The 25,840-nt window shown below is 35.8% G+C and overlaps 1 protein-coding gene across 1 annotated transcript in view; it reads right to left on the minus strand.

Moving 5' to 3' along the window:
* Positions 1 to 1,051: 1,051 nt before the first annotated feature.
* LOC149549150 (electron carrier/iron ion-binding protein) overlaps positions 1,052 to 25,840 on the minus strand; it is a 44,806-nt gene continuing 20,017 nt past the window's right edge. The window contains exons 3-5 of the mRNA XM_089792575.1: positions 2,904 to 2,991; positions 2,685 to 2,799; positions 1,052 to 2,575 (exon numbers count right to left, since the gene is read on the minus strand). Of these exons, the coding sequence (XP_089648701.1) occupies positions 1,739 to 2,575; positions 2,685 to 2,799; positions 2,904 to 2,991 (1,040 nt within the window). The 3' untranslated portion in view covers positions 1,052 to 1,738. The remainder of the gene's footprint in view (positions 2,576 to 2,684; positions 2,800 to 2,903; positions 2,992 to 25,840) is intronic.

Raw genomic sequence — 25,840 nt, forward strand, 5'->3', positions numbered from 1 at the left:
AAATATAATTCACACATCCGTTATCAAAGATGATTATTATTCAACGTTGCAGGATCATGTGAAAATTATTGATTATACAAGTGACTAGATAAGACTTACAACTAACAAAACAGAAATAATCCTAAAGTCTATGCTCAAAGATAATAAATTATTACAAATAATTTAATAGAACATTACCCTCTAATAATTCCTCTATTCTTGTCCGTTATTGATACTTGTAAATTGTACTTCATGAATAAGACTACTAAGCAACTAATTCCTTTATTTGTCACTGTTAAAATAGTTCCAAATTCTTGGTTGTACTCAAAGTTTAATCTGCCTCTAAGCATCTTCTCCTCTGCCTTAGGTGCCTATGTTTTCCACCCTTAACATTTATATCCTATTCAAAGCATGCCCTTGTTTGACAACAAACTGCCGCAAACTTTACCAACCTGTGATAGTTGTTAGTTTGAAGAATAAAATATTGACGTGAACACTCTTGTAGTCCAACCAGAGAAGTCACTAATTGAATTCGGTGCAAAAACATTGACTATTCTTGCCAGCAAATTAAAAAAATGTGTAAACTTTGACTTTCATTGGATTGAACACTTCAAACAATTAAATTCTCATGAAGACCAATTATGCTAAGTACTAAATAGAAGATAAAAAGACCCCACAGCATCAAAATATGCAAAAGTTTAAAATGCAACTGGCTTTTTTAAACACAAGACAGAATTGTCTTTTAAATCAAGCGGTTACAAAACTGCAAATTTTTAACAGGAGCAATTATGAAACCACTACTTTTGTGCAATTTTTGTCCTCCAACTTCTGCAAGCCATAACTTCTACATCTGGATGCCAAACAAGGTGCCATTTATTCCAAATTACATAGCTTTTCACAATAAACTTGAATATGCACTAATATTTCAGTGACGCCAAAGTATGTTTTGGAACCTTCAATATAAGCGTCTTCTTAAGTTGTTTTGGAATTTTTAGCATGGTCTTGTGATGTAACTCATTTTCAGATCCGTTATAAAACAATGTGTGACCCAAAACAATAGAATATGTCAGCCTTACCATTCTCAAGCCCCACTTAACAGGGCTGCACGAAGTCCCCATTTCAACAAATAATAAATACCAAAAAATGTATCTTTGAAGTTACCATTTCAACAACAATAGTATCTTTTGGGGGAGTTTCCGTTTTGACAATTAGCTAAAGAGACAGCGTACATCTTGTCATTAAATGTCAAGTGACACTCCATACAGGTTAAAGACCAAATTAACTGCTCCATTTTTTGGGTTGTAGAATAATTGTACATTAGAAACTCGGGTTTTTGTACACATAAATTGGGTTTTGAAGAGTGTATAAGGATCTCAGTTTTCCAAAAATAATAGGGTTAGCTTGTTAACATTACTCCAGCAAAATGCAATGCCCTTTCATCCAAGAGGTCTTGAAGACAGTCAACTACTTTTCCCAAGCTTTTGGTCTTGACTTATTTGCATGTATTAGAGCTAAAAGAATACAAAGACTCCTAACTATAAATACAAGGGCGATTGGCAGATTCTTTTCTTGCAGATCCCCAAGTAGCTCAGCTCTGATGCTCCAGAATGCGCATCAAATATCCGTACTTTATAAAAGCCATGCTAGTGATCTGCAACATTAGCCTTATGAGTCACAATTGGGCCATGGGTAATCCCTAAATTCATTTGGCCAGAAGTTCAGCTCATACTCTGTAAAACCATAATATTACAAACTGACACTAGAGTTCTGCTACATCATTCATAGTTAGAAGATCTTCATAATTCTTTTGAAATCTCTCTTGAGACATGTGAACCTCTGACCAGCCTCTCAGGTAGAGCTCTGGGTTTGATATGAATTGCATTTCCTTTTGCTCAAACAAGCCAACATTTTCCAATCTGCTCTCTTCCTTGTCCATTTCCATTGGCACGGGTTCTTGCTTGATGGAATCTGCATCAGTTGCTTCTCCTTGAGTTTGTGACCTGTGAAATTTTACCGATTGGTTACTACTGACAACTTCAGGCCAAGCTATATTCTTCCCAAACACCTGCCCATATGTTTCAATACAGCCATTCAAATCTTCCTGACTTCGAGCTTTACTCAATTTATCATTAAGCACATTAACCAAAGACATTTTTTTGTGGCAAGCCTTTCCCACTGTGTTTGCTTTGTTCGCTTCCGGGTACACTGCAGAATTTTCATCTTCAAATGGAATTTTGTCATCATGCTCACCTCCTTTAAGCTTTTGTAAGCCTTTATCAATTAGCTTTCTCAACTGTTGCTTATGCTTCTCTGATTTTTTAGGATCTGATTTTAACCGAACTTTCAAACCTTCCACAAGCATATCATCAATATTATTTTCAACTAGACTATCAGCATTTTCTGCTAATATGCCCTCAGAGATAACATGCCCATCTTCAGAAAGTCCTTGTAATGGTGTTGTACTCAAAGAAAAAATATCCTCAAGCAATGATACATTCTGCATATAGCGTTCAAATGCTTCATCTTCAGCTTCAATCTTAGAATCAAAGTGTTCTTTTAATTTTGTAAACCTCCAGCTGTTTATTGCTGCAATTTCCTGCACAAGGACATCAACACCAGCTGATTGTAACTTATTATTTCTAGGTCGATTGCACACACAGACTAATGCGCTACTTCTAGAGAACAGATATGTTTTGCTTAAGCACCTTTCTTGACAAAGGCCTTTTCACTCTCATCTGAGATAGTGGTCCTGGTGTGTAAGGATGAATATGATGCAAAGACGGAGGATGGTATGGCCTTGATGAGACTGCATGTGTATACCTGGAAGAGAGCATCATTTCGTCATAAGCATTAAGTAAAACCAAATATTCTCATAACGCCCAATCCTGGTTAAAACACAAGTACATTATTCACAAGCAACGTACGTGTTTGAAGTTGTTGTACGCTGCTGATCAAACAGAGTTGGATTTTGAGAAGATAACTTTTCCGAATGGCCTATAAGTTGCTTTAGAACTGCATAGGAAAAAATTGAAGCAAACAACTTAGCAACATATATTAGCTAATGATGCTAATTAAAAATAATCCTCCATTATATTATGGAGCGGGGAGTATGCAGACAGATAACACCTCCCTAGAAATTAATTAAATGCAAAGTTTGAAGTTGAATGTAGTCTGAAATTTTTTTTCCATACAATAATATGGATATCTGCAGAAATAGCATATATATTCCCAGAAACACAGAAACAAAAATAAACCCTCAAAACATTTTTGAAGCTATACAAACCAGCAAGTCAGTTTTGTTGTGTGTAATTCTTACAACTACACTATATAATAATATATGAAATGAAACACTTCAGTAAGAGCTTCAATATTGAAGGGAAGAGGATTGATGCATGTGCAGTCAATGATATCATTGGACAAGTTAAAGACTGAAACCCATCCTTATTGACCAAGCCAAAAACTGTGCACTTTTCATAGAGAAGCAATATATAATATACTTCATGTAGAGCATATTGAGATATTGGGATATCCTATGGATTAATGTAATTTGTGCCTATATTACTTGAAAATATTAGGATATTCCAATAGCCTCTGATAACATAACCACTCTGAAAACTTTGTAGATTAGATGGGAAAACCACTAGTGTTTTAATCTAAAATTCTGAGTTATTCACTCTTATTTACATCCAATTGCCATAGCACAGAAAAATCTCATACAATATCATACTGGCAAGTCATAAAAGTTAAAACTGATCCCACAGTGATTGTATTCTATTTTCCAGCATCAATCCGAAGTTAAGTTCTTTTCATCTAATGGGACGAACATGATCCTCAGATTGTATTCAGAAATTTTGGAATATATCCTTGAAAGAGTCTTCATCAACACTGTTGCCTTCCTTTTGAACTTACAAATGAATAAGGAAGTGCTTAAATCTCTTTAATTGATTTTGTCAATAGAAAGTTACATAATATAATCAAGAACAGGTGCCAGAATGTCCTTCCTTGGTGTTAAAGTTTCTATACATTCTGTAACAAAACACATTTACCATACCGAAATAAAGCAAAGAAATGGATACAAGTTAAAAATGTTGACAAGGTCCTCTCACAGATACCCATCACTCTCAGTTAATGTTCACCATGTGGCCCATTGTGATTCACCTTTCTCAACATAATGAAATACATGCTTTGAAATGAAACATGAGATTGCATTTTCAAACATGTAAATGATACAACTAATGATAGTGATTGTTGATTTGAAAAACTCTTGGTATTGTTGTTCAACAATCAACATCAACAATGATCAGCTGCCATTTACATCTTGATATCCATGCAAGTTAGATTAGACTCCCTGCAACCAAGGTTGGGCTTTAGCCCATTTATGCCTTGGCCACCTCATTCTAACTATTTACTAGATGTGTCTGCACCATCTTCATCTCTATGCCATCTCAATCTATATCATCTCTGTTTCACCATGACATACATTCATACATCTAGAGCATAATTGGCGGACTCATCAAGTATTCAGCATTTTTTTTGGCAGCAACTTGCTGAGTCTCTGACAGAGACTTGTTGAATGCATCAGGGACATGGGATGCACATGGGATGGAAAAAATGCTGAAAATCCACCTTTTTTTTTTCTTTTAAAAGCCAATATGCCCCTTTAACTACCTCACACAGCACTCTTCCATCCATTTGAGATAATCAGGATTTTTAAACAATTTTGAAGAGCAAATTCAAAAAATTTAAAGGACAGGTTGATATTTTGTTTTTTGTTTTTTGTAAGCATTTAAAGTCATTTAGCTGCTGAATTTAGCATGTAAATTGTAAACAATTCATAATTTATCTTAGATGCTTCTTGATTTGATTGTGTGCATATTTTTTAGGAATATATTTTAGCGTCAATGTCTCAGATCACACTCTGCGATCCAGCATTAGGATGTTCAAGAGTGCAAGGAGATGTAGAAATGTAAATTGCAGACCTAAGAGTGACTTGGGGAAATTATTTAGTATAACTCCATAGTATTTACAATTTTACAACCTAAAATTTGGATTTGTCAAATTTTGTTTGTTTATACTAACATTTTAATGGATTCATTGTTTATTTGTTTATACAAGGAAATTGATTTTCTAATTCTTATTTCTTTTTTAGAGATAATTTAATTCTCCTCGTTTTATGCTAAATTATGCTGACTTATAATAATGTATGTGAAATTTAGGATTTTTATGTACTGTAGCCCGTTAGTGGCTTTTGAGGAATAATCCTTTTCCATCTGATAAGGTTAAGATTCATTGGGGCCCGCCGGATCCAGGATGGATTAAGATACGCACCTCACAAGGGAATCTTGGGCCTTCGGGCATCGGAGTTATTGCAGAGGGCAGAAACAACCAGGTTAAATGTCGTGCACCAGTGTAGGCAACATTGCTTGGGTTAAAGCTAAGGACCTGCAAGATCCATCTCAAAGGGGATCTGCAATGTGTTTTACAGAATTGCAAAAGGGAAAATGGACACTTGGTGGCTGAACAAGCACATCAGACAAATTCAGTCATTATTGGAAAATGTGGAGGAATACAAGATTTCACATATTTCTAGGGAGGCAAATGTTCTAGCAGACAAATTATTGAATTTGGGTGTAAAAGGTTCGTTGAATGATAAATTTGAACTTTTGAAGATTTCAGAGGAATTGTCCCAACAGACCTTAATTTCCAAATGCATTAATGTTCACAGGTACACCCCTCATAAGCAAATGGAGGCGGATTTGGCAAGGGAGTCATGTAGTAATGTAAATTGGGCATGTGTGCCCCCCTCAGGTAATTTGGAATAATGATGAAATTTTTATTAGAAGTTGATCCTACTGAAGGGCTTTGTTGGTGCCATTATATCTTTCATCAGTTTCTCATTTTTGCATTCGCAGTGCAGAACGAGATTGGAAAGCTGGCAAAGATTAGGGTATTGCACTATGGAGGCTAATTTCTCACTATGCACCACTGGACAAATTCTTGCCTTTGAAGGGTCAATTATGGTGAAGCAGTTGCTCAATATGTTCAAGTTCGACGATGAGACCTTCTAGGAGGCAGTGAAGTTAATTTTTGGTGAGGAATATCTGGTGCATGACTGGAGGCCCCAGTCGAACTTAGACATATCATCATTGTTTTTGGAATTAGGTTTAATGGTGGTTGAAGCAAAGATTGAAGTCCTGAAGGTGACAAGTGTCTAGGGTCAAAATGGGGAATGGGTGTGGAGGATGTTGTGAGCAGGGCCAAAATTGGGATCGGAGGGTTGGGGGAGTTGCAGCCCTTGCTGGTTTGGCAATCGGCTGCCCCAACAGAGGAGCATCTTCCGGTAGCTCAGATGGAGTGGAGTAAGCTGGTTTTTTACCTGCAGTCCCATGCGCAGGCTCGTGCTTTGGGAGCTGGTAATGTCCAAAGAAAGCGTAAGATGACTCCCGTGAAGTCTTTGGCACATGAGGGTAACGATGGCCGCCCTCAAGTTTGTCAACAGGTTCAAATGAAACCATGTCACAAAAGGGTGAAGGATAGCGGTGGATCTACTTCGGGTTGTGGTGGAATTGGGTTGGGTGTGGATGTGTCTCTCTTGGTTGACTACCAGGAGGTGGCTGGTGGTGTGTTTGGAAGTGGTGGTGTGTTTGTTTCTGCCATGGAAAAGAGCGATGGAATCCCCAAATTCTCCTGCAAGGAGGCTGCGGGTGGCTCAAATGAGTCTAGGTTGCATGCATGATCTGGTCTGCATTTTTGTGGGTCTATGGGTTTGGATGTTGTATTGTTGAGGAAGTAACATCTAGTTGGGTAGTAGGCAGTTTTTTGGGGGCAATGCCATCATCACAGGTTGGCCCTTCATCTACATGTACTCTTTATAACTTTTAATATAAATATTTGTTTTACCAATCAAAAAAAGTTATATACTGTAATTTGTACTTGTAGGTTAGATAAAAAAGTTGTGGGAGAACCCTTGGCCTTTGAATCAAGCTCACTCCATAGATTGAAGGTCAACCCAATTGATGTGATTTATGGAAACTCGTTGCCCTAGAGCTAGAGACTCTACTTGAAAATGTGTTGTATAGGGTTTGACACCTCAGACACTCATTTGCATAAGATAACAAAACATGCACCATGGAGGCATCAATCACCACAAACATCATCTTGCATGCATTACTCATTGTGATGCCAAAAGAGAAAAAACAAGAGAAAAATGCAAACCTTGCATTGATGAAAAGGAAGAAATTACAAAGGAATAGACAAGAGTAGCCATAGCAACATCCATAGATAGTGTGTGTGGTCCCCATTTGCAAGCAAAACCAGATGAAGATACGGCATTTGAAAGCATATTGAGCTCCATTCATGGCCCACACCTACGAAACATATTGGCATCCACATTGTGTAAAGCACCTAAATGCACACCACTTAGTTTTTTTGTACCCAGAAACATACCTAGAGAAAAATTTATAAATTATTCTTAGCATCCAAGGTTCTTGCTATATTTAGCTCATTATTCTAGAACCTTACTGGTCATTTAGGCTTTATTTTTAGTTAACTAAATCTGATCTATTTTTAGACGACATCTTATCTTAGAACAAAAAATATCTATTAAATATAAGGTGTAAATATTAAAAAGTTACATCAGCATGTCTCCACTGTTCAAGTTAAAGCCAACAAATGAATTTAATGATCCCCCATATGATCCAAGTTACATGTATCAGTTTACGTCATATATCCATGCTGTCACAGGGTTCGCCGAATTTTCGAATTCAGGTTCCGAATTCGGCGAACCCATAAAAAATGTAAAAAAATCATTCAAGTTCATTATTAAATTCATATGGAACTATTTCTTTGTTGTTTTACATGAATTCATAATATTCGGGTGTTTTTCAGGGTTTTTTGCCAAAAAAAGGGTAAAGTAATGCCATTCATCGGCTAAAAATGAAACACTCTAAAGCTTGGCTATGGCAAACTAATGGTCGTTGAAGGTCGTTGAAGGGAAAACTAATGGTTGTTGAAGGTCGCACCTGAAAATTTTGTTGTCTGATACTTGAAGGTCATGTTTGGCATCTCTGTTTTTTTCTGCCGCCCCATTTTTGTCTGTTGAATGTGTCGCATATTCCTCTACAACCGCGTTTGCATTTATGCTTGCATCTACATTTGGTCGCCTAATATAAGATTATTATAATTAGTGTTATTTTTATTATTAGGTTTGGATGTCACCTAATATTGTTACCAAACATTTCAAATCTAAATGATATTATTATTATTATAAGATTATTATAATGAATGTTGTTTTTATTATTAGGTTTCATTATTTTATAAGATTATAAAAATAAATATGAATGTTATTTTTATTATCTTTTATCAACCATTCAAAATAAATACATTGTAGGAAAACATTTATAAGTGCATATTTTATGTATATTTATTTATTTATTATATACAATATTAATGTTTTCTATGTTTATATATGATTATTACTTTATTTATTATTATTGTATTTTTTTTCATTTTTTATTTTGAAATGTTATAGTTTTATTTTATTAGTTAAGATTTTTTTTTTTTATCATTTTATTTTGTTAATAAAGAAATAGAAAGATTTTTTATTTTTTTAAATAAGTCGAATTTTATATCGAATTTTTTTATTTTTTCGACTTGTCGAACTTCATAGTTACCAAACTTGAACCTTGTGACTTAGTATCCACGTGTATGTAGCAGTGTACATTCATATAACAAAATACATCATATAACACAAAAGTAGAGTCAAACAAATCATAATGGTAGTAGAGTCTTCAAAACAAAGCAGTCCATTGCATACGACCATCAGACCACTTGAGAAGCTTTTCAACTCTGATAAATAAGGTGAATGTGTTAAATTGTATTTTCTGCTCTTGGAAGAGGATCAAGTGCAGCAGGTGGACAGGCAGCAACAGGGTGCAGGGCAGCAACAAGTGGGGCAACAGCTTGGGCAGCACCGTGAGTTGAGCTCTGGGCACTCTGCCTCTCCTTGTCCTTTCTTTCTTTAATCTGCTTGAGGAACTTATTAAGAGTAATGTTAAATTCATCATTATCTCCGGATGATTTGCATGAAGTGTAGCCAAAAGCTGCTTCCAACTTTCAAACTTTTGCCTCTCCTTCATTGATCAACTTCCAGAGTTTCTCATCTTTCAATTTTAGGATCACTATAACTTTGCTTTTTAGTTGATTCTTTTTATAAAATCTGTAAACTCTAATTAAGAGTGTGTATTGTTAATATAATCTATTCTATTTTTTAACATTTCATAGGGGTGACAAACAACCTCTATTTCAGTAATGGCATCTTTGACCAACATTATGTTGGAAGTGAATCAGCGGTTGGCCGTAATTACATGATGACAATATTTGAATATCGTTGTCTTGAAAAGATAATTCTAGATATAGAGAGTTGTCCTACTCAAGTTCAGACAGATCAGGATAAATGGGATGAACGTAATCGAGAAGTTGTCATGCATCTCAAACTTTCAGTTGCCAAATCATCTCCCTCAAGTACCTTCCGACAAAACAGCTAAAGAAATCTAGGACATCTTAAAGGATCTTCATGAGATGTCTGACAAGAGTCAAGCTTTCTTTCTGAAGAATATGTTGTTTTCTATCACAATGGATGAGAAGACGTCTATGTTGCTTTCTATCACAATGGATGAGAAGACGTCTATCTAGACACATGACTAGCAAGAGGCTATTGGCTGAAAGATGAAGGAAGAAGATATGGTAGTGATCACACTGAAAATCCTACGAGCATTCCATACAAAGGCTAAATATCACTTTCACTAGTATTGCTCTGACGTTCTCTAATCTTTGCACCAAGCTTTTGCAGTGGGATAGATGGAAGCAATAGTTTGAAAGTCATGTAGTTCCTCCTCTTCTAAGAAGGTGGCCTTCCCAACACAAGCCCCAGACAAGAAAACAGGTTCACCTCAGTTCTCCTAGTAGAAAGACTCTGGTGACCCTACAACATCTTAAAAGAAAAGTGTTCAATGCAATTACTGACACAAATTTGGTCTCATAAAGAAAGATAGCAAGAAACTGATGGCAGTCAAGAAATCTTCACAGCAAGGGTCTTAGTAGAAGGCCCCAGGTGTTCTGCATTTAGATGGGGAGTTTGCCTCCTATGTGTTCTGACCAGATCATCATATTGGAGAGTTTTAATAATTTTTTGGTCAAAGATTATCTATTGGGTTTTGATAATTTTTCCCTCAAAAATTAACTATGTTATGATAATTTTTGGTCAGCAGTTGTGCAGAATTTCGGAGAATTAGTGGCAATCTCATCTCAGTCAAAAAGTTAGTGGCAAGCTCTTGTCTCTTGTTGCAGATCATTCTGAAGAAAGGGGCAGCCTTCTATTTTTGGTTTTTTTTAGCTACTATTGATCATTGACACTTTTGCTTATCCAAGGAGGGTATCAGAAGCAGCAGAGTGTTCTCTGAAAAATTTATGACCATAAAACATGTACAGACTTCTGTCAAGTAGTTGATAAAATGAGCATTAAAGGAAAGTATTAAATTATTTTTATAATCCTAGGCTCTTGCTGTATTTAGTTTGTTATTCTCAATGGTCATTTAGGCTTTATTTTTAGTTATTTTGATCTGATCTATTTTTAGACAGCTTTATTTAGAGAACTTTTCTTTTTAGTTAACACTGTTTATAGTGTTTGTAAGCTCTATTTAAGAGTGTATTTTTTACAATCTATTTCATTTTTCAAGTTTCAAAATTATCATTGGATGGTACAAGGTTGGACGGCCAGGTGCATCAAGAAGTAGATAAGGCATTGCAAATTGTAATACTTCAACAACCTTCCCTTCAATGTGGCAAGCAACCCTTACTTGGGGAAGTTGATAACTACAATAGAAAATAGCAAGAAAAGTTTACAAAACACCTCCTTAAAAAGACTAAAAGTGGGAAATTGCTCAAGGATGCAATTGAAAAGGCAAAGTTAGTTGCGGAAGAACAAAAGAAGCAATGGTGAAAGCATCACTACACTATTCTGTCAGATGGGTGGACTAATGGAAAGAGCAGCACTCTCATCGACTTTTTTGTAGCTATAAATGGTGGGGTAATTCTTTTGAAGTAAATTAATGGCTCTAACAAAGTAAAAGACATTAGTACTTCGAGTCTAATGTTAGAGAAGGTACTTTAAGTCTAATTTGTTTTGATGTACTCTTTTCTTCAGCACTTGCTAAGGAAGAACCACTCATTCAATAAGTAACAAAGTTTGGATTCTTCACATCAAATTCATCTTACAAGTTATAAATTTCAAACTTGGCACTATTGATAAAACATAGTTTGCTAACTCTCGAATATCTTATTTTGTATGTTCTTTGTGGGTAGAATGGAGTGCAAATAGCCCAGATCTTCAAAGATTAGCCTTCCACATTTTGTGACAAACTTCGATTGCATCCTGTTGTGAGCAGAATTACAGTTTTTTTGAGACCACCCACATAAAAATCAGAATAAATTAACTCCAAAACACCTTAATGACCTTGTCTTTATACAATACAATCTTCAGCTTCACACAAAAAAGTTAAAGGGTACGAATCAAAGGACATCATTAATTTGGATGCTATAGATCCTTATAGCGATTGACCAAGGCAACTGAGTAGTTCCCATTGGTCATTGCATACGTAATTCTTGATTTTGATAGGTAGGCAATGAAGGAGAGGGCTACAACAAAAGAAGCTATTAAATTGCCAATGGATGAAATTAAATGAGGTAAAGATAGAGCCAATGCAATCTACTAGTAGGAAGGAGAGCAAGCCGTAATCATAAGTATAGCCTTCCATGCCAAGTGAAGAGTCTAGTAAAGAGCAGAGATCAGATCATCAACCTCTTCCCAACTTTTCACTAGATTATGGTTGAGGAAAATGTAAAATACTATATATGCAATTTATGAATTATAATGATTATGTTTTTCGAAGGCAATCATCATTATTTCATTATGTTATCTAAGGATGCATACCTGGTCAATATTGGATTGTAACCAGTCAGAAATGTCTCACCATAAATATTGCATTTTTCCTAATCATGCTCTAGTTTCTAATGCCTCTTGTCACCCTCAACACTACAGTCCCCACTCCAGAGAGAAGAATTATTACGATAATAGATAAGCTTCTATTATTAGTTAATGGTTATCTGTTTGTAATCTATTGTAAATATTAGAATGTTTCTAATATTTAGTTAGTTGTAGTTATATGTTAGCTTTCTTTAGCTTTCTTTTAGCTAGAATAGAATATTTCTATTCTTTACGATTGTTTCCTAAGGAAACATCGCTTTATTCTTTTGTATATATAGACCTCTCAGTCTCTATTAATAACAAGCAAGTGTTTTACGAATTACTTCCGTAATATGGTATCAAAGCCACTTCTTTAAAAAAAATCGAAAATCATAATTTATTTTCTAAAATCATCAAACCCTATTTTTGAAATTATTTTTCTGAAATATTTGCTTCAAACTAAGGTTTGTCTGAGAATATTGACAATCAATATTCACGTTTTTCTCTGGCCGTTTTTGAAAAAACGTGACTATTCTTTGGGCATTTTCGTCCATTTTTTCTGCACATCTAGGGCTGGAAGCGACACCAAGGGATTCTTAAAACCCTCAATAACAGATATGCGCCCAAAAACTATGTTTTTTGCTGCAGATTCGCCATTGATTTCAAGCTTTTTTCAGCCTAGGACTTTTCTATTCAAAATCCTAATTTTTGGGCTCGAATTTTTTTTTGATTACAAAGCCTTGATGGCTTTTTTGAGAGCTCAATTGGGTTGTCGTCTGATTTTTTTGGGTGCCTCAATGTTCGTATCTCAATTTTCAAGCCAGCGGATCCAAAAACCGACGAGATTCTTTTTGAATTTTTTGAGCTCTCTTCTAGGTCACCTTTCAAATTTTTTAGGTCTTCCATTTTTTTTGCCTCGAAGAACGAGCATTCACAAATTTTCAATGAAAATCGAGTCATTACATCTCTGACAAATATTGTGCTCAAGAGCAATTCAAAATTCAATGGTTGGAATTATGGCACTTGGAAGCAGCGGATAATAGCAATTTTTGAATATTGGAATACCAATCAGATTGTTCTGGGTGTTACATAGCGTCCAACTACCCCTGTTGTTGATCAGGATACATGGGATTTGAATAATCGGGAGGCCGTGATGCTTCTCAAATTATCTGTAGCTGATGACCAACTCTCTTAGATTCCATCCAGCAAGACAGTTGTCGAGATATGGGCACATCTCAAAAATCTTCATGAGACTTCTGACAAAAGCACAGCTTTCTTCTTGAAGAACACTCTATTTTCTATTATCATGGATGAGCGAACATCGCTCCAGGCTCACCTGAATAGGATTTAGGAAATCCATGATCTATTGCTTGCCATTGGTCGCAAGATGAAGAAAGAGGACATTAGGGTTATCACTCTCTGGAGTTTACCCAAGTCCTATGAGCATTTTGTCAAGACTCACAAAATCACTTCTTCTTGTGTTGATCTTAAGTTCACGGATCTTTACACATTTCTACTTCAGCAAGATCGATGGAAACAATAGTTCGGTAGCAGTTTGAGCTCCACCTCCATAGAGCAAGCCTTTGCTGCTAAATCCTTCAAAAGGATAAAGGCAAGTCTCAACAGTCTTCTCAACAAAAGTCCTCTGCTCCAACTTCAAAAAGGCTCCCAGAAGAAGAACATTCCATGCAACTATTGCCACAAGTTTGGTCACATGAAGGTTGAATGTCAGAAATGCTTAGTTGCCCAATTTAAGCAATCAAGTTCGCAGCCCAAAGGAAATAGTACAGAGCACATTGAGCAGACAGAATTTTCCTTTTACGCCTTTATGGCTAAAAGACCTAAAGATCATGTGAAGTCATCTACCTGATACATTGATTCAGGTGCCTCTTGTCATTCCATCCATCACAGAGATTGGTTCACTGACTACCAGCCTTACTCAAATTCTGTTATTTTTGGTGGCGGAGAAGAGTACACCATTGTCGGTAAAGGCAACATTCAGATTCAGTCTGCTAGGATAAATCTCATTTTCCTCAATGTGTACTGTGTTCCACGGATGGAACTAAATCTACTATCAATCAATCAATTGCTGCAACATTCTCCACACTTGGATGTTAACTTCAGTTCACATCAGTGTACCATCACTGTAGGGCGACTCAGTCTATTGTTGCAATGGGTCTTGAGGATCAAAGTCTTTTCCAACTTAGTGATTCTGGAGATTCTCAGGATATAGCTATGGCTGCTCGGCAATCTTCTATTAGCACACTTTGGCATCAGTGGTATGGGCACTTAAATGTGCATTATCTCTCTCAACTTGATCGGGAAGAGCTTGTCCTCCATTTGCCAGAGATTCAGACTCAGCAGCTTGGAGTTTGTGATGCATGCCAGGCTGGGAAGCAATATCGCACATCTTTCACTAGTGGTGATTCATGGCGAGCTTCTCAAGTACTTCAACTTGTTCATGCCGATATCTATGGCCCTATGGCCACTCCCTCTGTTCTTGGGTCCAAGTATTTTCTGTTGTTTGTTGATGATTTCAATAGAAAAATGTGGGTGTATTTTCTTAAAAAGAAATCAAATGCATTTCTTGTATTTCAAAAGTTTAAACCTTTAGTTGAGAAAAAGTCTAGGAAATCTATTATTACTCTTAGATCAGATATTGGAAGGGGGAGGGATTTGTTCTAATGAATTCTCTAGCTTCTTAGATACTCATGGCATCAAACACCAGTTAACCACACACCACACACCACAACAAAACAACGTAGTTGAACATCGGAACAAAACAAACACCGACATGGCTCGACCCATGCTCGAACACAGACATGTTCCAAAAAAGTACTGGGCAGAAGCAGTTAACACTGTAGTTTATCTTTTGAACCGGTCACCCAAAGTGGTGATCAAAGGTAAGACTCCGGAAGAGACCTGGTCAAGTCACAATCTCAGAATCAGTCACTTTAAGGTTGTTGGCTCCCTTGCTTTTGTTTTGACCCCTTCACGCACCAAATTGGATGCCAAAAGTGAGAAAATTATGCTTACTGGATACAGCAGTCTTCACAAAGCCTACCGCTTGATTGACACTAAGACATCTCATCTCCTATACAGCCGTGATGTAGTCTTTGTTGAGCAACGAAGACTATTCGTGCATGTTTCTCCTGTTCTTGATCTAGCAAACCAACCTATGAAGGCTCATGATTTGGGAGTTAGGCTTCCATTAGGTCCACCTGATGGGAGGGCTTCGATAGCCCCTGCAACTCTAGTTATACCAGTGATCCCTGTACAAACACCTCCAGCTTCTCCTACAGGATCACCTCGATTTGTAGATGTGTCACCTGAGTTTGATCCAGATTCTTCTAATGAGGAACCTAATCACCAAGCATCTCTTGATACTAATGTCGGTCGTTGTCCTCTCCAGCCTAAGTGGTAGGCTAAGACACTTGTTGATCTTCGTGATGATGAGCTCATTGATCGGAGAACTGCTCAGAAAAAGTGCAAACCTACAAAGTTTGTTAACTTACTCTCATGGCCAACATTCACAATGCGTTTGAACCTCAAACATATTTTGAAGCTAAAAGAATTCCAAAGTGGGAACAGGCCATGACATCTGAACACCAGAGTCTGTTGAAGAATAACACCTGGGTACTTTCTAATCTTCCACCAGGGAAGATACCCATTGGCTGCAAATAGTTTACCAAGTCAAATACAAATCTGATGGTACTTTGGAAAAGTACAAAAGCTTGTTTAGTTGCGAAGAGCTTTTCTGAGCATCAGGGCATTGATTATGAAGAGACATTTTCTCCTACTACAAAGATGAGCACAATCATATTAGTCCTAGCCATAGCAACACAGTTTGGTTGGAAGGTCCATCAGATGGACGTCAAGAGTGCTTTCCTGGATGGTGATCTCCACAAAGAGGTCTACATGATGCAGCCTCCTGGTTTCAAGGTTGTTGGTAAAGACCATCAGGTTCTTAGATTGGTGAAAGCTCTCTATGGCTTGAAGCAGGCCCCTAGGGCATGGTACACAAAAATTGATAAGTACCTCAGTAATCAGGGCTTCAAGAGGAGTTCTTCAGACTCAAATTTGTACATCAAGACTACTGACAGTGACATCATCCTTCTGATTATTTATGTGGATGATTTGATCATCACTGGTAGTTCGGCATCTTTGATTGGAATCAAACAGAATTTATGCCAATTTTTTGATATGACTGACCTTGGGCTCATGCATTATTGCCTAGGTGTTGAGGTTTGGCAACAATCTTTTGGTATATTCATCTCTCAGTCCAAATATGTCAGAGCTCTGTTAGAGAAATTCCATATGCAGAGTTGCAAGCCTGCATCTACACATATGGAGAAAGGTGTCAAGTTTTCAGCCAAGTCTGATTTTCCTCCCGTTGATGATACTACATACAGGCAACTAGTTGGTAGCCTCATTTACCTCTCTGCTACTAGGCTTGATATCAACTTCGCAGTCAGCTACATCTCACGCTTTATGACAACTCCCAAGGCTGATTATTGGATGGGTGTGCGCTTCGTTACGTGAAGGGCACTTTAGATTATGGACTTCTTTACTCACGAAGTTCTAATCCTAGACTCTGTGGGTTCACAGATTTAGATTGGGCAGGCTTTGTTGACAATAAAAAGTCAACTTTTGGATGTGTTCAGTTTGAGATCAGGTGTCATCACATAGACCAATAAAAAGCAACGGGCAGTTTCTCTCTCCTCTACAAAGGCCAAATACAAAGGGGCAGTCAAGGCAAGTTGTGAAGTTGTTTGGCTTTGTCAGATGCTTAGGGATATTTAGTTGTCATCAGTAGGATCGACCACTTTGTTTGTTGATAATGAAGGCATTATCAAGTTAGCACGAAATCTAGTCTTCCATGAACAAACCAAGCATGTCGACATTCACTGTCACTACATAAGACAGTCGATTGAAGACGAGACAATAGACTTGCAGTATGTTCCTACCACAAATCAGACTGCAGACATTATCACCAAGCCTCTTGGTCTTAATAAGTTTCTCAAATTCAGAGAACAACTTGGTGTTGTGGATAGATTAACCATTAATGGAGAGTATTACGATAATAGATTAGCTTCTATTATTAGTTAATTGTTATATGTTTCTAATCTATTGTAAATATTAAAATGTTTCTAATATTTAGTTATTTGTTAGCTTTCTTTAGCTTTATTTTAGCTAGAATAGAATTTTTTTTTTTCTTTACGATTGTTTCCTAAGGAAACATTGCTTTATTCTTTTGTATATATAGACCTCTCGGTCTTTGTTAATAACAAGCAAGTATTTTACCAATTACTTATGTAATAAGAATGACTTGGGAAAATATTATAGGCCATTTGAGATTTTATCTTACTCGTAGCCAACATTATTTTTGCACCTCATCTAGCCACCTTGGGGCTAGAATGTAACATCCACTTTTTCCAAGTGTTAACTAACAACTAACATACCAAAGAATTACAGATATTTCTTCATTTCACAGGAAAAACAATTAAATCAATTTCGTTCATATCAATGAGATTAACGATTAAAATCAGTTAAAAAAAATTTCTTAACTATAAATTTAAAACACCATTAATGAATTTACTATGGAAATTAAAATCTACATACCATGGAATTCGATCTGAAAAATCAATATAGGGATGCTTTTGCAATCACCCAGATTAGTCCACAAATATCACTTAGGATCAACTGACGATTACCATCAAATACCACTATATCAAAATCAAATGACGATTACCATAATATACCACTATATCAAAATCAAATGACTATTACCATCAAATACCACTATATCATTTAGGGCATCACATACCACTATATCAATTAGGGCATCAGTTACCGTTGGATCATTTAGGGCATCAATTACCGTTGGATCATTTAGGGCATCAAATACCACTGTATCATTTAAGGCTTCAAATACCACTGTATCATTTAGGGCATCAGATACCACTATATCATTTGGGGCGTCAATACCACTATATCATTCCTTTTCTTTCGATTGCTTAACCATGGAAATAACATAAGATTAGAAGATATGCTCTTAATCATTATTCTTATAAATAAAAGATTGAGATAACAATCCATCAGATAAATTTATCTCTCGCAAATAAATATATTCCACAATAAGTTAGAAGATCAACCGATCTAACTAGTTACCAATTATATTGACAATAATAATTGCTTTCAATTAAAGAAATAACTATAACAATGATACAATTCAATTAATCTTACCTTCTACTTGAATATATATCATAAAAGTAGAAGTACATGTTTCTGACAAATGTTTGAATGCATAGCTTATCTTTATCTGATGCACGTCTGACATCTTGTGGAGAGGGGATACATTGTCAAGGGTTTCAGGGGTTTAACCACCCAACCTCAGATCATAACTTATCCCCACACAATCTCTAATGAGAAAGGCCCTTCCTATCCGGAATAGATAGGGAACATCTTGTCATCCACTGAGCATCCTTGTATCTAATCACACCACTCGACTTGACAGCATGAGAATACAATAAACATGATCATGCATGAGCTATTAAGTAAAATTTATTTTTATTTTTTTTATTGTATCAATTCTGATTTTACTCTCTAATCCTTGCAAGATTTCATCTCACCTCTTCACCTTTTCCGTGGCTTAACAGCTGGTGAGTCCTAGGTGTTCAAAATTTTCAGAGCATGCGGCTCTTATTGATTCAAGAATATTGCAATCTTCCAGCATTTCACAAACTTCTTTTAAAGAAAGAGACTTGCATAAATATTTATCAGCCGACTTTAAAATTTATTGGCAAATGGCTTATGAATCCATGCTATAACACATCAATATGCTTATTGCTAAGCAACTCTCTAAAGTTATAAGTGATGGTAAATTATAGCTACAACTATGGAAATCGCTTGTAAAAATATCATGAGAATAACATGATCTGGAATGGTTTTTCACATGACCTGATATAGTTGGGCCTGTCCTGATGTTTTTGCAAAAATGACTTGGTAACCAGCTCGCCTTCAGTTGCTAAGAATGTATCCAAAATGCAGAGATACTCAGTCTTCTGTGATGATCAATTCACACACAGCAAGGTTCTAAGGCGTTGCTTGTGAATAGAAATTACAGATTTAAATAACAGTGAATCCGAGTTCTAAAGCACTGCTTAGTATGCTCATCACAAACTGTGACCAAAAAGATTATGTTTTTGTGACTAATTGGAAAATATTATTGGATAGTATATTTCATTCCAGATTTTATTGTACTTGGAAAAACGCTTACATAAGGGTTGTATCTAAATTATTTTGAAAGTTAAAAGAAGAGGACTGATAACAAAGAACATGGAGTATGCAGAAAACTCATATTGTAGCTTTGAAATAAATCTGGAAAAGAAAGAATCTTGTGAGCCTAACTGGCTGTCTTGGAAAGCAATAAAATGATATTGAAACAACCTGATGTATATTCTTAATATGTCTGAAACCTTGCCAATCAAATTGGAAAATCTGTCCTCCTTTGGACGTTGTAGACGTATCCAAATGCAAAATACCTATTCCTCAATGGCTGAGTACCTACGGCAGAAATGTTGCTTGTACATGGAAGTGAAGACAGGTGCTGAAGGTGGCAGAGAGGGTAAGTAAAATCGTAGCCAGGTTTGCAGATTATATTCCCAACTCCTCTCACGGCTTCTATATAAAAGAGCAAGCCGTGACTTCTTGGCTTCCGCCGGTTTTAAAAGATTATATGTTACTTCAAATAGCCAAGTGTTAAATCAATTGAAAAGAAAGGGAAAAATAAAAAGTTGGAAAAAAGAGTTTAAAAAAATTATAATTCAATTACTATTTTAATATATATTTACATAACGTTCATGTAAGTATATCAATGGGGTGACATCATTTTATTAAGTTATTATAATATAATGGTGTCATTTCATTTTTATATTTATATGTACGTGTGTGTGTGTGTGTGTGTGTGTGTGTGTGTGTATATATATATTATAATAAGATGAAAGATCATTTTAAATCCTTTGAGGTACATTTTATGTTTTAACTCAATTATTTTATGTTTCTCAAATTATTTATTTAAATAGCTCATGCAGTTCCATCGATTATATCTTGATGTTCAAGTCATTAGGTCCTCAACCCATTTGCCTAGTGATGGTGATGAACCTGTACCTAATTCTTTTATAACAATGCTTCCACCCCTTCGACGTGCTTCCTACAAGGAAATTCTCTGCAATTAAATCATATTACCGTAACAAGTTATTCGATCATAAATAATCATAACGGCTAACCACTTTTTCAATTTCATGAATTCACGATAAATAATCAACTAGCATGTTATCTTCAATGAAATCATAACAACTAATCATCTTACCATTTCACAGGATTATAAAAAATTTAACTATCAATTGACTTCATGTGAACCACAACGGCTATGTTTTAAATTAGGTCAAAAATTGGGATGTAACATAGAAACTCCATATTCCTGATTCAATTGCATATGTGGCTGCTCTTAGTCCATATTAAATGTCTAGCCATCCTTCTGAGAAAATATTGACAAGAGCCCTAGCATCAATGGCTCAGAAGAAAACGATATTTGGCAACCATAACATTTTTTGGCTGCTTAGTTTTTTTAAATTCCCTAAACTTGTTTTGCACATTGCTCTATTTCATAAATGCACAACCCCTTGTGTTGTAACATTTATGAAGAATTGGAGATTTATGAAAAACACATTAAGTTGATTAATGGGAATGTCAACTTTAAAAAGTCATTAAAAGTTATATTTATTGTCTATTAAATATATATATGACTATATAAATATTAATTATATCAAATATGTGTGTATAAAAGTTTACTTATCATATCTATTTATGCAATATATTAACAATATTAAATGTATCTTTTTACAATGTTGATTCTGTAAACCAAAGATAAATTTTAAAGCCAAGATCACTTCAATTGACTCCAAATTCAACTCAGCATAAACCACCAAGGGTAAACTACCCAGCAATATGTTCTAATTTCTTTTATAATCTCGAGACAATCTAAGAAGAATCATTCTTCGTCAACAAAGCATTATGATAAGACGTAGAGGTCCAAAACCCTTCTTTTGAGTCATCTCTTGCAAATTCAAAGCCTTAAAGGGGGAGAGCCAACAAACAAGAATAGAAAAAGAAATAAGATTCTTTGGAGAAGAGTCAGCAACAAAGGAATGGTAACTAGCTCAAAAAGAAAGGCAACCAACCAATCCACTATAGGAGCTTAGGGTCCGCCCATATTCTAAGCCCAAGAAAACAAAAGACTTGTGTCTATAGAGGCATCATTATCAAAAGGACCATCAGTAGATGGAAAAGTCTTGTATGCCAGGGAAGGCTTTGAAGTTCAATAGACCATTTAGCAATTGGGCTTAGCCTCGCTCCAATAAAATACAGCAAAAATCCCTATACTTTATTCGAAAAATATTCAGCTACATTAGATATTAGAAAGAAAACTTCACACAGTCAAACTAGTGTTTCCATATGCAATGTTGCAACTAGAGTCAACTTTCTACTAGCAATCTTTTCAATAGATCCATCTCTTCTAAAATAAAGAACATAGCTAGGGCCCAAAAGAGCATTCTTCTCCAAAAGAGCATCCATCAGTAAAGAGATTAGACAAAAAAAAGCATGCAGCAATAGTTTTCAAAAAGCATCCATCTGTAAAGAGAGTTGTGTGGGGAGGTAAAGAGGATCGTGTGCGGAGGTTTCTCAACCTAACACAAACGAGTAAAGCAAAAAAGGTTTCTAAAAGGGGGATGCGGAAGGATTCCAATGCTTCATCAATAGAGCTTCCTTTCCCCCCAAACCAAAACCCCTTCTCCACAATAAGCACCTTAACTTTTTATCAGTCACAAACAATCACAAAAAAAATGCTAAGCAATAATGTTTCGAGTTCCTAGAAGCAAAGTCGTGGAGGTCAAACAAACTAGGCCAAAAATGGTTAAGCATACTAACGAAGCCCCTTCTCAACATAATAAGCTCTTCGGCGAATACATCATGTCCTAAGAAGAGCATAAACAAGGAACCAAACACATTCCCTTATGTAAACTCTTGCTCCCTTCAACTGCCAATCCACCACAAAAGAAGATTGGGCACCCTCAAACACAATAGTAGCTACCACCATCCAAAAGAGCATTGATCGTCAAAAAAATAGGGCACTTACAAGAGGAGACCAAAAAACACAGCTAGAAGTTACAATGGCCACAACGCCCAAACCAAAAACCAACAAAATGGTGAAACAAATAGAATGATGTGGAACACACTTGGTGAATGAAAATACAGGAGAGTGGCTTGGAGCATTGCACAAATTTGCACCCAAAGTGGCAAAGTCTCCATTACAAACATCTGTAGAACATATACTACCAATGATCATTGCAAACAGTGATAAATTGAAAGCATAGGATTGGAAGCCATTTTCGTTTAGGGTTACATCGTAGGGCAATACTATATATATATATAATTATTCACATATAAAATTATTTATATCTATTTACATTATAAATATACAAAACACAACCATACCAAACCCGAGAAAAAAAAATGAAAAACCACCAAACCCAATCCAGTCGTATAGAAACATAATGATACTTGGATTGGTATTGAATGCTTAAGCTTTAAATTTTGTTGGGTGTGTTGTATTCTTTGCATTTTTCTGTATCCTGATTCTCAGCCAATGGTTCAGACTTTTATATTCATTGTATTCCAATACTGCTCAGTAGTGTCTTTTGTCCATGTGCCTGTAAATACAACCATACAGATTAGAATTGTGCAAAAGTGTGAAATATCTCATTGCATTGTGACTAGTTCAGTTAGTACAATAAGCAAGTTTTGTTTTTGCTGGGTTTTCCCAAGGATACATGGGGATGTGTCCCCTGCCCCAAAACCTAGTGTCCTCATCCCCTAGTTGTTTTGAGGAAAGGGGGATATTGAAGGGGCATCCTCCTAGCATCCCTGATTCCTGCTCAGCCCTCTAAAATGCAAGGAAAACTCACCTATCATTTGGGACAGCTAGGCGTCCTAAGCAAGAGGGTCCATTTCCTAGCATTAGAAAAACCAAAAAAAAAAAGTATTTTTTTTCTTTTGTTTGCTTCTATACCTTTGAATGAGAATCAAAACAATGTATTCAGATTTCAAACATCAGAGAAACAAACGGCTACTCTAATTTCAAATGTATGAGAATGAAATACACATTAGTAGTTGCATATGTTTAATTTTTTGAGTGATGCCAAGTCCGACTCCCGCTGCTTTGTTTGAAAAGTTTCATTCTTAGGTGTTACAATTAAAAAGATGCGCCATTTTATTTTTTTGGATGATTGTAGCTTTGAAAATGTTTACCATGCAGCACTGATCATAGTGGCTTCTATTCGATGATCCACTTCTGCCAAAAGGGGAGAGTGACTCAAATGATTTTGAGTCTTTTAATATTGATGGCCAAAATGTAGCTTAATTTCATAGATTATCATATCTTGATGTCTAAAGTTCTAAACTCTTCGATACATGTTTAAGACTTTTGGATATTAATAAACCATGGATTTCTGATGTTTGAGCAAAATTGCAGGGTTTGTACCCACAGGCCCCAAACAGAGTACGAGTGCATATGTGGGTACCTGTTGGGTGCATACAGACAAACCTGCTTTAGAAAAGGTGGGGCCAATCTCAATAAATAAAAAACTTCTAATGGAGAAAATAGCATGTACACCATGAATCAAATTCTAACAAATAACTCTAGTTGAGGAGGGAGTATAGATGATTATAATTTAACTAGTTACATTAAAGTTAAGAAAAAATCAATGTGAGGAAATAGGGCAGCAGTATATGTTCTCCTGAGGCTAACATATAAAGAAATATATAGACAGATTTGTCGGTTTCAAAATAAAATTTACGAGTTGTGGAAAAATCACCTCAAGAAATACTATATGATTTTTAAAATTTATATACAAGTACATTGTATATTGCATAAACCAAAAAAAGCATATAACAGTTCTTTTCCGGAAATATAATGTTATATCTCAAGTGGTGTTTGTTTTCTACATTCTCTAAATGTAACAAAGTGATATTTATTTTAGTAATTATGCCCATAGCAATTCTCACAAAGAGAACAAATATAGTATTAAAGGCAAATATATTTGATCCTGCTGATTACCTTTGCCAGCAAAGACTTTCTACCCAAAAATATTTTCGCATTTACATTGGAGTAGTGAACATAGACATATACGATATCATTGATATGGCTTATTTCGAATATTTGTCAACTATCAATTGGCACTTAATATTTATCTTCGGCCTTTGGCATTGCTCAATGATCAAGTATCATACTATGAAATGATTTAATTTTACAGTTATGTATATTTCTCTTATGTTTTTGAATATATAATGCATATATACACACAGACACCCAAAACCCTAACACACAATCACGTATCCACATATCGGACAAGCATACAAGCACCCGTCACCCAGCCTGAACCTGTAACTTAGAGTGTGTTTAAATATGCATATGCATCTGTATACGCATGTGTATGTGTATGTCTATGTCTATGAATTGACATCATTTCCTTTTGATGACTTTTAAGATTATGATAACATTGCTTCTTTTGCATAGGGTTGTCATATTTTTGCTCTTGAACTTTAACTGCATATTGTCAAACGGTCTATTTTTTAATGCACATAAACACACAGACCATGCACTAATAACCTTCCATATAAGCAGTATATCTCCTGTAAAAGTTCTTACTGTTTTTTATGTTTGCTGATCCCAGTCAAGTTCAACTGTTAATCTTCACTGTTATCCCATTTGTTTATTTTACCCATGCTTGTAATTCACATTTAGCTAATTAATCGCCAATTCATAGGCTATGCCAATTTCCATTATTGCTGATGGCCATATAAACCAGACATCAACAACTCTTGCTAGTTTTCAGTTTCAGATCGAAAAGTATTCCCTTAGTCTTAAGCAACAACAATCACCCCTACATTTACTAAATACCTTAAGACGACCTTATTGTCAGATAAGATCCCTATAACATGCAGTTATACAGGATTCACAAAACTTGCCTAGTTATCCTTGCCTTACATTCCTCTATTCCATATTGGTGTTTATAAGCCACAGTCATATGCCATCAGCAATTTATCATTTTCTCCCTTTTACCCTCAAAGAGCTACAAATAGAAACTCAAGATTCCCTACCTACAAACAAACTGCAAAAGATGTAATGTAAGCATATGATTTTGTTGCCTTCTGCTATTGTAAACCATATTTCCCCATTTATTTAAATCTATCAGATCAAGTCATTGTATATTTTTCCAAGACCATCATTCAACCCACTATAAACTCTTTCACTGACCCATCTTGGTGTAGGAGCACCTAAAGGTTCTAGAAGGCCTAACATGCCTATAAGGCATGGGTAAATGTAATAAGGTCAATTGAGACCTAAAAACAATGTAATAAGGTATGGAAAGCCAATGAATGTAATAGGTTGTGTCTCTTGAATCAATAAGTCCTTATTGGCCTAGTAGAGGTCATGGGACCAAATTATGTAATGAGTCCACAGTAAAGCACTGTGGGGTGGACTAGTTGTCTTTAGGCATAATTGAATTATTAAGGCCAAAATGTAAGCTTTTGAGTTGGTAGGAAAGGTTAAAAGGGCAATAATGCAAAAGTTAGCAAATTTGAATTTGAAAGGTAACAGTTAGTTAAGCCTAATGACAGTTTTGATAGTTGTAATCGGTCTAGGAGTTAGAGATGAGTTGTTTATGCAATGTCCACGCCTATAAGAGGCTATGGAATCCGAGTATGGGAGAAGAA

This window comes from Cupressus sempervirens, chromosome 7 (assembly GCF_028749045.1).
Source record: "Cupressus sempervirens isolate cs-2001-9-10 chromosome 7, ASM2874904v1, whole genome shotgun sequence".
NCBI classification, from domain to species: Eukaryota; Viridiplantae; Streptophyta; class Pinopsida; order Cupressales; family Cupressaceae; genus Cupressus; species Cupressus sempervirens.